Source organism: Puntigrus tetrazona, chromosome 6, assembly GCF_018831695.1.
Source record: "Puntigrus tetrazona isolate hp1 chromosome 6, ASM1883169v1, whole genome shotgun sequence".
Taxonomy (NCBI): Eukaryota; Metazoa; Chordata; class Actinopteri; order Cypriniformes; family Cyprinidae; genus Puntigrus; species Puntigrus tetrazona.
In genome coordinates, this window is record NC_056704.1 from 25542889 (window position 1) to 25560592 (window position 17704).

The 17704-nt window shown below is 35.8% G+C and overlaps 1 protein-coding gene across 1 annotated transcript in view; it reads left to right on the forward strand.

The window, feature by feature from the left end:
- Positions 1-15795, forward strand: part of angpt4 (angiopoietin 4) — a 32584-nt gene extending 16789 nt beyond the window's left edge. The window contains 8 exon segments of the mRNA XM_043242973.1: positions 5189-5338; positions 5736-5857; positions 8524-8756; positions 10614-10726; positions 10843-10944; positions 12369-12535; positions 12620-12750; positions 15044-15795. Of these exon segments, the coding sequence (XP_043098908.1) occupies positions 5189-5338; positions 5736-5857; positions 8524-8756; positions 10614-10726; positions 10843-10944; positions 12369-12535; positions 12620-12750; positions 15044-15204 (1179 nt within the window). The 3' untranslated portion in view covers positions 15205-15795.
- The last annotated feature ends 1909 nt before the right edge of the window (positions 15796-17704 follow it).

A 17704-nucleotide genomic window follows, 5' to 3' on the forward strand; every position in this document is an offset into this window, starting at 1 on the left:
GCAAAAAGACTGTCAAAATAATTGACTTCTGGCAGACTCATATTAAACTATGAACATGACTGATAACTTAAACGGCCTGGCTTATTGGTGCCTTTCACAGCAAGAAGGTCTAGTATAATTTTATTTTTTTAACTTGCAGATGAAAAATATTGAGAAACAGCACTGTATAGTGAACATAAATGCCAAAATATGTTTTAAATATATTAAATTAAAGATTTAACATGTTTTGATAACAAGTCTTAATATCTTATTTTATGTTGCTTATCAAAAAAATGATCTAGTTTAGATTAAGTTATGGGATATGAGTTAAAAAAATGCTTTGTTCAGCAAAGATGCATTAAATTGATCAAAAGTGATATTTCATAATATTTAATAGTGTTTTGTTGTATTTATAATCAAATAAAGCAGCTTTGGTAAGTATAAGAAGCTTACTTACAACACTAAAAATACTGAAACATATTACTAATCCTAAACTTTTGAAAAGTATAGTGTATACATAATATTGATAACGACGCATGTTCCCAGCCCTGTGTTCAGAAACCTCTATCTCCATAACTCATTCATTGTCTGTAATTAATTACAGAACGGTATTGAGGCTAAAGTCTCTCAGAGGTCTCAGAATTAAAAATAATCTTTGGGGTTTCCGGGCCTATAGCAGTGGACGTCCAAGCAGATCCTGACAGGAGGGAAAACAGGACTCAAGTTACACAGCCGCTAAGATCTGATCGTCATACGAAATGCAGAATGACACAGGCTAGTTCTGACATTGATAAACCCTGTTTAGAATGAGAGCAAGAAACGTGGCCCAATAAAACTATAACGTTCCCATTATAATTCATGGAGTTGTCTACACCGCAAACCGCTGTCTTTCTGTGTAAACACGGCAAATCTCAAACGTTTAATGAGCGAATACAATCAAACGTGTTAAAAAGGCTAAACATTGACAGCGATTTTCCAGCGTGTTTGTTTAAGTTGTTTTACTCTGTTACACTTACATAAAGGCCATAGTTCACTCACAATTGAAAATGATGTCAACCTTGTGTCGTTCTGAACCCGTAAGACTCTAAAAAGCTGAACTTTATCAGACAGTGTTTAACTGGTGAAAGTAAAGACTGACCGCACACGTCAAGCAAGATTTTCATCGAAAAATGTCAGTCTTTTCCTCACACGAAGCTGGCGTTTGATTTCAGAAGACTTGAAATATAGTGCATACGTCATATAGGACCATTTTATGTTTTATTACACTTTGTCAGGCCCTGTGGCCATTCACATCCATTGTAGAGTGAAGAGCAGCATGAACATTCTTCAAAACGTCTTATGTTTCACAGGAGGAAAACAGCTGATTTGTGTTTTTTTGGAAACAACAGAATAGTGAGTAAATGATGACAGAACGTTTGGCTGCACTGTGTGAAAGTGAAAGTTGAGCACATGTGTCAAATAAGAGTTTCACAGAAAACGTCACTGTGTTTTTTTTCACACAAAGATGTCATTTGACCTCAGAAGATGCAATGATTTTAGATGTTAGTGGCCAGAAAACTAGCTGCCAAGCAACATTTCTTATTTTAATTTAGTTTAACAACGTAAGAAAATAAATAAAACTAAAACTGAAATAAAGATGAAAACTAAAAAAGCACAAAATGAGTAACAGAACAAAATGAAAAAAAGGAACAAAAATGAATACTAATTAAAACTAAAAATACCAAAAATGAGTATAAAACTATAAACAAAAACTACTAAAATGACAACACAAAATACTTGAACTTCTGCAAAAAAATGTACAAGAACTGAAAATATAAAAATAAATACTGATTGAAAATCTGGAAGGAATAAAGGAATACAAATAATAAAAAGCACACAGGTTTGAAAACGACATTACAATGTTTTTAATTTTTGACGGCACTAATCTTTTTAGAAATGTACATTTCCTGCTTTTAAACACATTTGTCTTGGCTTTTGAACATTTCTGCGGTATCTTTCGTGCAGAATAGTATGCTTCATTAGCCTTAACCAAACATTTTTCTTCGTATTTCCCTCTGTTTAGAAAGAGATTTGAGAATTCTCTCGTCTATTATGCTCAATAATCCTCGTTAGGAAATTAATACCTTACTGTAGCTACAGGAATCCTTTCTAATAATCCGCTGCATTCCACCAGACAGCCATAAACAAATTCTGTGACTCACGTCTGGGAGACTTTGCAGAACAGATTAAAAACTAAACATTATACTGGGCCTGAATCGGAGAACGGGCGGCAGGAAGCTCCTGATTGTTTTGTAGGTTGGATGGCTAGTCGCGGTGAGCGGTGGGTGGTAGAGAGCTCCAGAGACGGTCTGGATTAGATGTGGAGATGTAGACGTCCTGCAGGGAAAGATCTGCATGCTCGGATGTTTGCCTTCGAGTTTGCTTTGCTACTGGTTTAATGCGAAGGTTAATCAAGTAATCTCTCTGGGTCTTTCTGAGAACATCTAGTGGTGGAGATTGACTTAAACTGGTTCTTTTATTTAGAAAGACAGCAGAAAATGGCATTCACAGCTTATTTAACTTCAGTAAGGATAACAAAATGTAATATTTCTCCATTGGGAATGGATTGCATCATAAGAAGCAGTGCCAGACCTGAATGTGGACGTGTAGGACTTTGACGTCAACCGATATAGAAAGTTGTTTCAGAAAGTTATTACATGTTGAACGTCTTTTCTTTAAAATAACATGCACTGATGAAAAAGACCAGGAATATGTTTAAAGAATGTAAATATAGAGTTTACTTTGACTTCATGTTGACTTAAGAGTGTAGCTTTTTCATCATTTTGTTGTTGAATTAAAATGTAAAATAAAAATGTAATGGATAATAATAAAATTGCATACATTTATATGTATGCAATTTTATTATTATCCATTACATTTTTATTTATAAATTATTATAATTTAATAATACATTTTTATAATATATTTTAATAATACTATATCTTATTTAATAATAGCATAATAGTATAAAGGGCCATCAATACATACTTACTGGAGTTTATGCAGTGAGTGAAGTGTGTATATATATATATATATATATATATATATATATATATATATATATATATATATATATATATAAAATAAAAATACATTAACAAACATGTTACTTATAAATACTGATCTAATTTATGTGTAACCAAAAAACGGTAAATTGTTTATTAATCATTGTAAATTAGTATTTGTCCTCATTTAACCCATACCATAGTTATTATATATACTAGCTGCTCAAAATCTGTGCTTTAAACACAAAAGTTATAGGTTTAAACCCCAAAAGGGTTGATCCATGGTCTACTACCAATGTTCCCTTGAGCAAAACACTTAACCCCAGGTTGCTCCTTAAGTGTCGTATAAATCACTTTGTCAGCTAAATGACAAAAAAGTAACTAATTTTAAAACGATGAATGATTGTCATTGTGAGAGGCCATCACAATACACTTACTGGAATTCATGCTGCTGTGTTTTTGAAAATGACGTAATCTGCATGAATCTTCATAAAGCAAACAACCCAACACAATGGTTCTGAAGTGATCTCTTATAAACATCTGCGGTGCATGTGAATGATGATCATCCGTGTCGTGACTGCATGGAGATCGCCGTGACTCAGCAGAAAACATCTCCGAAGAGCATTAACCCCACATCGGTAGTGTTTTACAGTACTTTCTGTAAGGAAACATCCCAGGAAGCTCCAGTCAAAATGAGATGAAACATCTGGTTTTGGTTTGCACTCGTAAAGCTGATCCAACTGAATCCAGATCAGCGTTCCCAAGCTGGACTCGTCCTATGTGATTTTAATCCAAGGCAGGAAGCTCGGGTCAATTAATCGGTCAGGGCACACTGCGTCTTTAGGGAGTCAACAACAACAGAAGAAAACCCAACCTTTGCATTCCTGTTTACGTTCATTAATTTTTGTAAACCGACCATCATGTTTTAATTATGACTATCATACGCTCTTAAAGGTTCTTTATTGGCATCTGTGGTTCCAACCGTAACCAAATAAAGTTCTTTAGATTTTGAAAATGTTCTTCACACTATGAAATAAACGGTTCTTTTGAAGAGCATTTCACCGTAAGGTTCTTTGAGGAACCAAAAGTGGTCACCTTTGAAACTGTTTTTAAGAGTTTAAGCAGAAGCTTTCATGTCAGGGATATTGATATTGTTGATATTGAAATATCACTATTATATATTTCGAACACAGTCTCTACATCAAAAAGCGTCTTCATTCTCCATGTAAGTTCTGACGGACCACATCAAGAGCATTGCTTTCCCTCAGGGTTTAACCTGTTTATTTCCATTGTGATAAAATTATCCTTCATTAGTCCTTCTCTCAGAGTCCATGCAGTCTTGGTGATGCTGTATTTATTTTTGCAGAGCTTAGAGTCTTTTGGGACTGAGAGGGTCACTATACCGCACCTTTGCCTGGCACTAGATCTTCTCCCAGAGGACTTAAAACCCACTGGCCGGGGAAAAAACACTCGGTTTGATAAACTTTCCTGCTTTTGAGTGCACACTGTTGAGTGCTTCACAGAAGGGAGCACCGAGGACACATCACAGCTGCAAAAGGGGCCCTCGTAAACACCCTTCTGAATCTTGAAATGACAAATGGAATTCTAAACCGACCATCATGTTTTAATTATGACTGTCATACACTTTTAAATCTTCACTGAAGAAGCGTTAAAAGAGTAGTTTTTAAAAATGAAAATTCTGTCATCATTTACTCACCCCCAAGTAGTTCCAAAACCTGCATGAATTTCTTTGTTCTGCCCGAACAGAAAGGAAGACTTCCATAGTAGAAAAAAATACAATGGAAGTCAATGGTGACCCAAAAAGCCTACAAAATCTCTTTCTTTGTGTTCGGCAGAACAAAGAAATTCATATAGATTTGGACCTACTTGAGGGTGAGTAAATGACAGAATTGAACTTTTTCTTTCCACAAATAATTTTTTCAGGAAAAAAAAAAAAAAAAAAGGTTCATTAGATTTGTAACATTTTCTTCCCCACTGAGAAAAAAATATATACTTTAAGAATATTTTACTGAAAGGTTATTTGGTGAACCAAAAATGGTTCTTCTAATCGATATTGGTCCTGCTGCAAAAGGAATTGCTATATGCTATATTAAGCCATATGCAATATGCTATGTTATTAAAATTCTCTTTGCTTTGCTCAACAGTTAGAAAACTACATCAATCAAAAGTCGGGAATAGTGCATTTTCAAGCTGATGCAGTTCATAACCAGACGGCCACTATGTTGGAGATCGGCACCAATTTACTCACCCAGACCGCCGAGCAAACCAGGAAACTCAATGTGGTTGAAGCCAAGGTAATCAACCAAGTATTGAGTCTAGAAATGATCATACTCTTTTTTTGGCTGGAATAATTGTATTATTTTGAGGTACTAGATTTAGATTTTTATGAGCTTTAAGTGCTAATCATCAAAATAATTTTATTTTTAAATGTTTTGCTTTAAATGTACTAAATCTAATATAATGTGAAACTTTCACACACATACACACACACAAACACAAACACACACACACACACACACATATATATACATATACATACAGTATACATATACATATACATACATATATTTCACATTTTGAACTAAGTTGAAAAAATGTTTTTGCTTTTACACAATATTCTTACACAATATTTTTGAGATGTACTTGTATATGAATGTAATTTTATTGTATATTATTGTATTCCACTTTAAGGTTATGAACCAGACATCAAGAATTGCAATTCAGTTATTAGAGAATTCATTATCAACAAACAAACTTGAGAAGGAGCTCTTAACACAGATTTCAGAAATCTCCAAACTTCGAGACAAGAACAGGTAAGACTTTTTAACAAATCTGTTTATTTCTTACATTTATTTCTGTTTCGAATGCAGTCTATCCTATAGTGTTTTGTCTGTGTATTCAATCTTCTGCATTCATTTTATACCTCCATGCTCATACTTTTTGTCAATAACTCCCTTTATTTTTGTGCCCTTTTTATTTTCCCTATGATACTGAACAAGAAACATCAGACAAAATGATGTTTGAATGAATCATAACTGAGCACTGCATTATGCAATTGTGCTCGTTACAAGCGCTGAGCAATGAGATCCGTGCAAGTCATTTTTTGGAGTCAGATCGCATCTGCATCTGCACGTTCGCACAGTGTACAGCAACTGTTGTCACTGTTGTCGTTCACAAAGCAATATTTTCCCATACTCGACCAGTCGAGGAGCACAGCGGGGGTAAAGGCTTTGCGAGGGGAAATAATCAGCAACTTAATTGATTGTTTGTAATGTTTAATAACTACGGAGTAAGCACAGCATACAAAGCAGACCCCGGGCAAGTTTCCTTTGCACACTTACAAAGCCGGACAAAGGGTTTCCCAGAAAGCTTTGTACTTGGCTCTCGCTAGATTAAACAGATAACGCTTGTTGTCATTCAACTTTGACGACCAATTGAACTGTGTTGCTAGCAATGTTTTGGTAGCTGCATGGGGGCATCAGACGTAATTATAACGGACCGCTACGTTACAGACGATTCAATATTTCATGTTTCCCGTACGAGTGAGAACAGAGAGTTTTCGACCTTTCCAAGGCGACTTACGGCGGTGCGAGCGAAAGTGTTCGTAATTGCTCCCAGAATTGATGCAGGTTTAGCGAGGGTCAGATTCATAGTATAATAGCAGCAAACAATTGCTCAGCATTGTGTACACATTACAAACCCTGGCAAGGGATTTTAGCGGTCCTTGCCAATCGATTGTGCGAAAACTATTTGTGTAATCAATCATGAACAATTTATAAACATAAGCATCGAGAACCGCTGGCAACCAAAGCATGTTTAATGACTATCTACTGTAATTTAGCAAAGTAAGTGTCCAGTTACATGGCTCGATGGAGTTTTGATTTGCTTTCCAGTTATTTTCAGCCTCAAACCCTCGGGTGGTGTTATTTTTCTGCGCTCGCACACACACACACAACACACACAACACACATGCTCGCTAAATCACACACAGATTGAAGCCGGCAGGATTTTTTCGGAGGAGTTCCTCAGAAACTCGTTTTTGTTGCCGTGGCTCATTGTTGCACGGCTGTAAATTGTTTTGACAGCAGGCTTGAGTGATTCAGTGGCATCTCCTCCGATCCAGACACTAAATCACAAACCTATAGTGCTGATGGAAATACTGCATCTCCATTTCCTGAAGGCCCAGAGTGCAGACTTGTTTCACCTGACGCCGCAAGCCACTAGACGGGAGCTAGCAAGAGCTAGAGTAACAATCTAGCAACAATTCGTCATTTCGAGATATATAACGCCGTATGCTCAAAAAGCTGAAAGCCTGAAAACACAAATTTTCAAAAACGGAATTCAAAGAGCGCATTTCTGAAAACGATACCATTACCGAACTACTAAAACATGAATTTGTGAAAACGCTCACGTCACACGCACGCGTACTGTGTTCAGTCCAGTGTTTGTAGTGTTTCTTTGCAAAGTGAGATAAATACCAGGGCTGCCGACAAATGTTCAGGAACAGTTGCTAAAGGAAGATCAGTTTATTGCTAAAAGTTGTTAATGACGTCATTGTGTAATCCCAACGCAATTGTCACAACATCAAATCAGTGTTTTATATATTATGTATTTATTTGTAAAATTATATGCATAAGATAATATTAAAATCGAAAAAACTGCATTTTTAAATACACTGAATTATTGTACACTTTTGAATGGTAACAATTTTTAGAATAACTAGTGATACAATTATGCATTTAAGCAGTGTGTTAGTAGTAAATATGATACACTCTAAGAAAAGTCAGTAAAAATCGTTCATTTGAGTTACAGGGTTATTAGATAATGATAATGTCTGGAAAATTACTAGTATCTTTTCCATTTTTCTTACAGTGTGTTAACTGATCAACACAAGCTAGAAGCTACTAATAAATTGTATCATAAGTAAACAATTATTCAGTTTTATTATTATCATCAAACTGAAGAATTGGGAATAGCAGATAGCTCAATGCATGTGATGTGTACGGCTAAGCATCTTTAGTTTCCTTTTTTGTGTAATTTGGATAGAAAATGTGTGTCCTTTAAATTAACTGAATTTAAATGAGTCACTTAGCAGATGTTGCTAAAATTTGGCAAATAAATTCAAAAGACTGCTAAATTTGTTGCTAAGTGCTTTTGGAAGAAAAAGTTGTTAGGGTAGTCTGAAAAGTTGCTAAATTTAGCCAAAACATTTGGTATGCATAATGTTGCGCTTTTAGTAATTATTACAATGACTAAATCATTTTTTACTTTTTTGACAGCGTTAAAAAACACACACATACACACACAATTTATGCAATAGTTTGCAATTCCTGAAGTAGTAGCCCAAGGTCTCCATTTTACATTTATTCCTGTTCAATCTAGGAATCTCAATCTGGATATGCTTTGAAAAAGTGTCTTTTTGACTTGACTTATTGGTGGACTCCCTGTAAACTAAAGCATTATACATTGTTTCCACCAGTCATTTGGAGAGTAAAGTCTTAGTTCTGGAGTCGAAGCAGAGGACGGAGCTGGAGGACATGAGGGAGGAGAAAGAGCGACTGCAGGACCTGGTCAAGAGACAGACAGCTGCCATTACAGCTCTGGAGAGACAGCTGAGAGCGGCCAGCACTAACAACTCAGCCCTGCAGAGACAACACCAGCAGCTCATGAAGTCCGTGCACACACTTATTGGCATGGTGTCTTCTGGAACAGGTAAACAAAGGAGTTGTTCATCAAAATTTGGTAAAAAAGTACTCATTCCCAGGCCATCCAAGAAAGGTAGATGAGTTTGTGTCTTCATCAGATCAGATCTGAAAAAAATATAGCATTGTATCACTTGCTCACCAATGCAGTGAATGGGTGCCGTCAGAATGAGAGTCCAAACAGCTGATAAAAACATCACATTAATCCACACTCCAGTCCATCAATTAACTTGAAAAGTGAAAACATGCATGTTTGTAAGAAACAATCCATTAAGTGTTTTAGATTTAAGTTGTTTGTTATGGACAAAAAAGTCTCTATGGATCATTCTCTATGGTCCTCACACATTAAAATGCTCATTATTGATGTATTTAAGCAATGGTTTAAAGCTTCTAAAAACATCTTAATAATGTGTGATGATGTTAACTGATGGACTGGATTGGAGTGGTGTTGATTACTTGTGGATTATTGTGACGTTTACTCTCATTCTGACGGCACCCATTCACTTCAGAGGATCCACAGGTGAGCAAGTGATGTGATCTGAAACATCTGGATTACCAGAGGGATTGTTTTCAGCATGTTTTCATTTTTGCATTGACTATTACATAAACACATTTAAAATCATCATCATAGATTGTGGAATATTAACTATTATTTTATATTAATTAGTCTACCTCAACCTAGATTGTCTATCAAGCCATAGAAGTGCATGATGCTGGCCCGTTTTACTTGATCGTGTCGTATGTCATATTATGAAAGATAAAGTGCATTTCCAATGCCATGTCATGTTGATTTCAATGTTTCGGTTAGATTCGTCACATCGCCGAAGCCTATCGCTGTCTCAGAGAATAGAAAATGACTCAGTACCCAGTTAGAGTACAAAGTAAGGTTACTTGTCTGAGATGTCTGATTCTTGGGCTTACCACAGCTTTTAAATCTGGTGGCAGATTCTTAACATGACCTGAAAGTTCTGGTTAATTAAGTGTGACACTAATGATAAATCGAGCAGCCGTGATTCATGGAGAGAGAGGGGATAAGCTCTCGCTGGTGATGTCTTTGGCAGCGTGCTCCCGCGTCTTGGATGAAGTTCACATGCGTCACAACACGCACTGATAAGCTAAATCAAGACTGCTGCATTTTATACGGACAGAAGACATGTCAGTTTATAAACGTCTGCGTGGAGGTTCACTCGAAGAACCAAATGTCCCAAATTTTTAAAATGAACTCTCTCTCTCAGATGCTTGACAAACAAACACATTGTGTTGAATGACTCATGAGTCATCCCGAAACTAGACCACTACGGACTTCATATTTGAAAACTTGAGGTCATGCAATTATTATAAATCTTGTTCTTTTGACAACAGACACATCTTCTTTTTTTTTTGTCACACTGTGTGGAACAGAAACCTCCATCATATTAATCTGTTATTTTCATATAATTGAGATACTAGTATAGTTTTTAGTAATATTCAGGGTTTTTTTTTATTATGTTTATTTAGTTTTATTTTTAGTATCATTTTGTATTTCAGCTGTTTTCTTGGCGACTAGTTGAAGTATTTTATTCCAAGTAAAAAATAAAAGTATGGTTTTAGTTTCCATGTTATTTTGGACATCATTAGTATGCTTCTATAGTATAGAATATTATATTTTACATTGTCATTATAGATGACGGTTTAAAGTAATTTTGTCATTTTTGCCTTTATGTTTATTTCAGTTTTAGTCATTCCATTTAGAAAATAGCAAAAATAATGATATTTTTTTAGCTAATGTTTAGTAAATGTTCTTTAATAGTTTTAGTTGAATTCAACAAAACTGAAAAATTAAACGAATCAATTCTGAACCCCAGAACCTCTGTTTTTTTCCTTACAGGCTTCTCATCAAATGAGCAGCACTTCAGAGACTGTGCCGAGGCCTATAAATCCGGTCACAACACCAGCGGAGTCTACCACATTTACATCGGAGACATGACCGAGCCAACCAAGGTGTGGGATGCGTTCTTTCACAAGTATGAGGAATCGGTGTGATGTGTCTTGGCTGTGATATACAGAACGAGGAATGTAAGCGAGTGAGACTGAGATGTTTCATATGCTTCTGACAGGTCTTTTGTGATATGGTGACAAGCGGAGGTGGCTGGACGGTGTTCCAGCGCAGGGCCAATGGAAGTGTGAACTTCCAGAAAAGCTGGAAAGACTACAAACTGGTGAGTGGACGTAAGCATTGCAAGATTGCATAACATTTCATTTGCCAAAACAGCTAATTCCATTTTTTGGGGCATGTTTCAAGCAATGTTAATCAAACTGCAGTTGGGTTGTGTTGATTAAGTAATAATAAATGAAACAAAAACTTCAGCTTTGATTTCCTTTTACTTTCCGAATAAGATATCACAGGCTCATGAAATTCGTCGAAATGATCCGTCCTCGATCACTTTCAGCTTTGATGGAAAGTCCTGTCCAGACAGGCAAACGCGTGAATTTCTGACATGTCACATATTTTGGTAGGGTATCTCACAACTGAAGCAAAGTTACGAAGAGACTGCCCTAAAGTCAGTGCTTTTTCCCTCGTTGCGACTGTGTGGAAACAGTACTTTAACTTAAAAATGTATTGAAGCAAGAGATAAAACAAAAAGAAAGAGATATTTTTTAAAAAATGCCTGGGAAGTGGACATTACCTGCTTTTTGACATAACATGCTTAGGGTTCAGATCGCGCTCTGCAATCAGCTTATTTTTTAAAAAAACGTTTAGCGTTTTTTGTAAAATGAACTCTTCATTTACAGTTGGCTGTTGCAGAACTCGTCACATTTGTAGACAATGATGAAAATCCCCATTGATTGTGTTTAAAGAAAATAGTGACATTTAAGAAATGTTTTTTCTGTCTGTGCTGGGAAGACATGATTAAAAGTTTGGCATTATTCTGATGACATAGATTGAAAAAGCAGCCAAAGCAGGATGAAGCAGAGCGGCTAAAATTGTAAGTGACAGATTGGCGTCATTGGCAGTAGCTGAACTGTTTGGTACATTCTGTATATAATAGCGGCACATTCTGCTGATATTTTAAGTGCTTAAATATGCTGAAATGGATTGAAAACTGGCAGTTCTGTGAAACTGCAGCAGTGAAAATCAATACTGCAATTTCTACATTCTGGTTAGTTAATCTTGCCAAATATCATTGTGAGCCATTGTTTCTATTAAAAAACTTTCTGGGAAATAAAAGACAGACAATGTACCTATTTTATTTAAGCTGTATTGTATCTAATGCTGTGCTCATTTAAAGCTGGATATGTGATATTCCTGCTCGATATTTAACCAAAAGTTGTCCAGTATTAAAGAAATAGTAAACCATGGGGTAATTTTCATTTTCGGGTGAACTGTTCCTTTAAGAAGATGAAGTAGAGATGATCATTGCCTTGTTTCCACAGGGAGCTTTGACTCACTGATGCGTTTTATTTGCATTGACGTCTGTATAATTAACTACATACAAACATATGTTTGAAAATTTCCAAACCTACGTTTCAAAGTTCAACTTCAAGTGTCGTTTTATTGCTTTCCCAAATAGGATGTTTGAATTACTGACTTTACAAGATGTATGGAAAGCAGCACTGGTTGCATTATATGTTGTTCTCGCAGGGATTTGGAGATCCTAGTGGAGAGCACTGGCTGGGTAATGAAGCTGTTCACCTGATCACCAGTCAAGCCCAGTACTCCCTCCGAGTTGAACTTAAGGACTGGGAAGAGAATGGCGCGTATGCTCTGTATGATAAATTCCAGCTGGCCGGGGAAAAACAGCAGTACAGGTATCGGACAAGACTGATATTAACGATGTTCAGCAATATGTCCATCATTATCTAGCAACGTCCACATGTTTTCTCTTTCTCCAGACTCTTTCTAGGGAGCTATAGTGGAACAGCAGGACAGCAAAGTAGCTTAGCGTCAAACGGCACAGGCTTCAGCACTCGGGACGCTGACAACGACAAGTGCGTCTGCAAGTGCGCCCTCATGATGACTGGAGGTGAGCTACTACACGTGAACACATCTAACGACAGAACTATTTAAACGCTAAGTACTTAAAAGAATAGTTCACTCAGAAACGAAAATGTGATGCTCGGGGTCATCCGAAGTTTAGATGAGTTTGTTTCTTCATCAGAACAGATTTGCAGAAATTCAGAATTCCGTCGCTTGCTCACCAATGGATCCATTGCAGTGAATGGGTGCCGCCAGAAGTTTCTAACAAAACGCAGGTTTTCCCAAGATGTGAATTGACGTACAGGAGTGGTGTCTATTACTTGTGGATATATTTATCAGCTGCTTGGACTCTCAATCTGACGGCACCCATTCACAGCAGAGGAAAGCAAGTGATGGAATGCCACATTTCTCTCATCTCTGTAATATAGCATAAAAAGTACTATTTTTAATAATTGCAGCTGAGCAATTTAAGGTAATAATGCAACACACTCCGACAGGCTCTCCTGAAATGTCCCTGCATTTTTGGTAAAAACCGATTCATTTTAGTGGATTGGTGTATTCAGACAGTTAATGAAGCTATTAAAAAATGCTTAGAAGTTTGATTCATTTCATGTTCAAACAGTCATATCATATCAGCCAATACAGATTGTTTCAAAGCAGCTTCACAGTAATAAAGAGGAAAGTAACAATCAATGATGCTTACTTTTTAAACTGTAAAGCAGCTCTGAGAAAGGCTCAAGCTCAAGGTTTTAATGTCTGTGTAAAGTTATCAAACTTCTTCAATTAATAAAAAGTCTTGTTGTCATTTGATAGTGTCAGTGCAGTCAAATAGATGATAATACAGAATATTGCTTATTTCGAGAATATTATTCCAATAATTTAGCGAAATAATGTTTTGTAAGATTTTGCTGTGATTCAAACTTCCTCAGCTATGTTGCTTTTCGCCTCTTTAATTGTATTAACCCGACTGACAACAACATGAACAAAGACCTCGATCTTAGATTATAAACAGCCCCGTCACATTATTTGACGTAAAATACTTGTTACGTAAAAACTAATCTGATCGTAGATAGGCACTCACCGGTGCTTATTGAATGCAAGCCATCTACATTCATATCCTCTCAGTCACATTTCTACTCTTGTGGCTTGGATGCGAAGCCCGAAACGGTCATGCAAAATCCTTTTGATCCTCTCCTAATCGAAGAAAACGCAAGCCCATCGCAGAATTATGTAAAACACGTCCAGAGTTCAGACCCGCGTTCAACGCCCCGCTATGCAAACAATTTACTCTATGGCTGCACTCGACTGCAGATCCCACACCTCTGGGGTCCAAGATAAACAGTTTTTAATAGCATGCATTGCGATTGATTTTGAAAGTTGTTGGAGTTAATTACCGTCGAAGCGGCTGGAGACCTTGGAGTGCCCTTTATGTTTGCATTTCAAATGGTAATCAAAAGATGGAAAGATGGATCCATCTGTGCGGCCCGTCCAAACTAAACACACGTTGAGGGAGGTGATACTGATTTAATCAGGGTTAGAGAGACGGTGTCCTCTCTGAAGAGTCAAAGTCTGTTTTTTATTGAAGAATCACAGTTTGCTTTGACAGGTCTTGCTGAGACATCAACCGCACAGTGGGAATAACATACCCTTTGAAACACTGGTGGACTGCGGAGAGAAAAATAAAAAGACACGATATAGAGGAGAGAGATGGGTCAAGGGCTTTGATTGTTTTGAGGAGATGTAATTTTTAAGCCTGTCATCATTTGCTCACCCTCATGTAGCTCCGAAACCAGTTTGACTTTCTTTATTTTGAGGAATGCAAAATAAAATATTTAGCATAATCTTTATTTTTTAATTCAGTGAAAGCATGTTGTCTTCAAAGAGTCTTCAAAAAGCAGCATAAAAGTACTATAAAAATGCAAATCCACTTAAATTCAAATTAAATTGAAAAGTTTTCTAAAGCAGTGATTTATTGAAAAATATAACACATTTTATTTCGTAAAATATTGAAACAAGTGTACACTTTATAAACACTTAGTGCAAAATAGATTCAGTGAATGAATGAATAAAACATGAATTCTTTATTTTAATTTGTTTTAAATATACTTGTTTGTTTGTAATTTGCTTTTGTCATTTTTCTATTTTTGTAGGTTTCTAGTTTTAGGTTTGGGTCAACATACTTTTATTTCAGTTAGTTGTCAAGGCATTTTTATTTGTTTTGTTTTGTTTTATTTAACAGTAATACTTCTGCCCAAGGCCAAAAAGGAAACGCCTGTGAGCACTGTGCCGTCGATAGAAAGTATTTATCTCAGTCACTTTTTATTTGTGGTTCTTTCAAGGCTGGTGGTTTGACGCTTGTGGTCTGTCCAACCTCAACGGAATCTACTACGCCGTGGGTCACAACATCCGCAAGCTCAATGGCATCAAGTGGCATCACTTCCGAGGACCCAGCTATTCTCTCCAGTCCACTTCCATGATGATCCGTCCAGCCGATTTCTGACGTGAATGCATTAGCATCGCCGCAAGCTTGTCACACCGACAGCGACGGGACTTAAAGCGCTTGCTTTGCGACTTCGAAGCAGCAGGGTGGAGACAAATAAACATGTAATGGATGGACAATGGTGTTTTTACTGCAAATCCAAGAGCTGGAGTGAAGAAAAGCGACAACTATGCCACAATTTTCTTTTTTTCCACATGCAAACGCTCTTCTCCTTCACAGCTGCTCATGTGTGGTTTATAACCTGAAACCCTCTCGTTGATGGTGACTCTGACGGTGTCAGGTCATCCACGTGACATGATGTAATTCCAAAGGAAAACCTTCCGAACTTAACAAATCTGATTCTGGAACTGTTCTAGATGTTCCAGTGGAATAATCTTAATTCCTAAGAGGTTGTATTCTATTTTGTAAAAGATAATGTCTGTTAAATACTAAGAGACCGCTGACTAGTTACATTACCATTCAAAGACTTGAGGCTGGTTAATGTTTTTGAAAGAAGTCTCTTCACACTATTTGTGTGTTTGTATGTGTGTGTATATATATATATATATATATATATATATATATATATATATATATATATATATATATATACACACACACACACACACACACACACACACACACACACACACACACACACATTCTCAGTATTATTACTCCAGTTTTCAGTGTCACATGATCCTTCAGAAATCATTCCAATATGCTGATTTGCTGCTCAAGAAACATTTTTTATATTATCAATGCTGAAACTGTGCTGCTTAATATTTTTGGTGTAAATCAGATTTCTGAATATCAACAGCAGTTATTCAAACAGAAATCTTTTCTAGCATTGTAAAAGTCTTTACTGTCGCTTTTAATCAATTTAATGCATCCTTGCTGAATAAAAACATTCATTTCTAAAAAAAAAGAAAAAAGAAAAAAAAAATCCAGTCTCCAGACATTTAAATGGTAATGTAGCTTATTAGCATGTCAGCTGGTTAGTCTGATAAATTGCATAATTGTTTGTATATCTTTAATAACTGGATTATATATATATATATATATATATATATATATATATATATATATATATATATATATATATATATATATATATATAGATAGCATCTCTTTCATATTTCAGTTGTTTTAGCCAAAAAACATACTCTGCTCAAGCATGTGAATGCGTCATAACTCATTTATTGAGACTAAATTCTATTCATTTAATGTGTGCTACATTCTTAACATTGCTGTATGGGTGTTATTTAGTGGACTTGAGCTTGCTTATGGTCTTAACAGCGCTACATCTAAAATGTTGAAATGAAAATCTTGCTGGGCAAGTTATAGTCGTGTGTGTTTTCAATTTTGCTGCCTTCTTTAGTATATATATATATATATATATATATATATATATATATATATATATATATATATATATATATATATATATATATGTTTCATGAAAGAACTCATAGAGCAATAGAATTTGTCCACTCGCATAAAGTATGTTTCTGGCCTCATAATTGTTGTGTGATTTGTATGTTTTGTATGTAAAAGAAAAAAGATGCTATATTTTGTTTACTAACGTTTTAAGCGTGTTCTTTGTGACCTGTTTGTGACCTCTGTGACCTGTGTCCAATTTCAAATCTACATTGTCATTTGTTTCAGGAGGATGCACTTTAAGGAGTACAGTTAGACAGCAGATACGCTCATAGGAGCTGACTGTTCCTACAATTGTACAATATGAACATATTAGTTGCTGCTGTGGTATATACATTAATTCTTTCTGACCATAAACCTTTCAACATGCATTATTACTCTCTGACCGCGAACCTTTCGTCGCATATCTTTACAGTTTGATAATAACCCCTGCAGATCAGTTCTGGAGGCAAACTGGATAGCAGCTTTTCAGCAGGTCAAGGTTTATTTTACTATTCTGAACTAAAAGTTGAAGACGCCAAAGGCTTTCCTGCCTTTTCGTGGTTCGAGCTTCCTAGTTCATACAGTGTTTTTATTTAACTGAATTCCAGTTTTCTGCCAAGTACAGCAGGAGCATATGGAAGACATTCTCTTTTGATCAGTCTTTGTTCACTTTGTATGTCAATTTGTCATGTCAGATATTCATTTATTTTATTGTTATTATTATTTTTTAGTTTTGTTTTAAGAGGTCTACATGACCAATAAAGTGCTTCTTATATAGATTTTGGTGCATTCTTTTGGTTGCACGTGTCTAAATTTGTTTAATACTGCAACATGATATAATATTTCACTGGAGTCAAACAGTTAAAATGTAATTCATTTAATTATGATTGATCTTTAATTAACAATCAAACTGCACAGAGATATAATGCTAGCAGGGAATGTTCTCAGAACTTGTAATCTGGTAATTAATAATATAATATATATATATTTTTTTTAAATGTTGCTTGTTTCAGAATGTTCAGAGAGCATTCAGAAGTAGCATTTCCATAATGTTTAAAAAAATGTCCCTATTCTGGATTATTGAAAGGTTCATATTTTG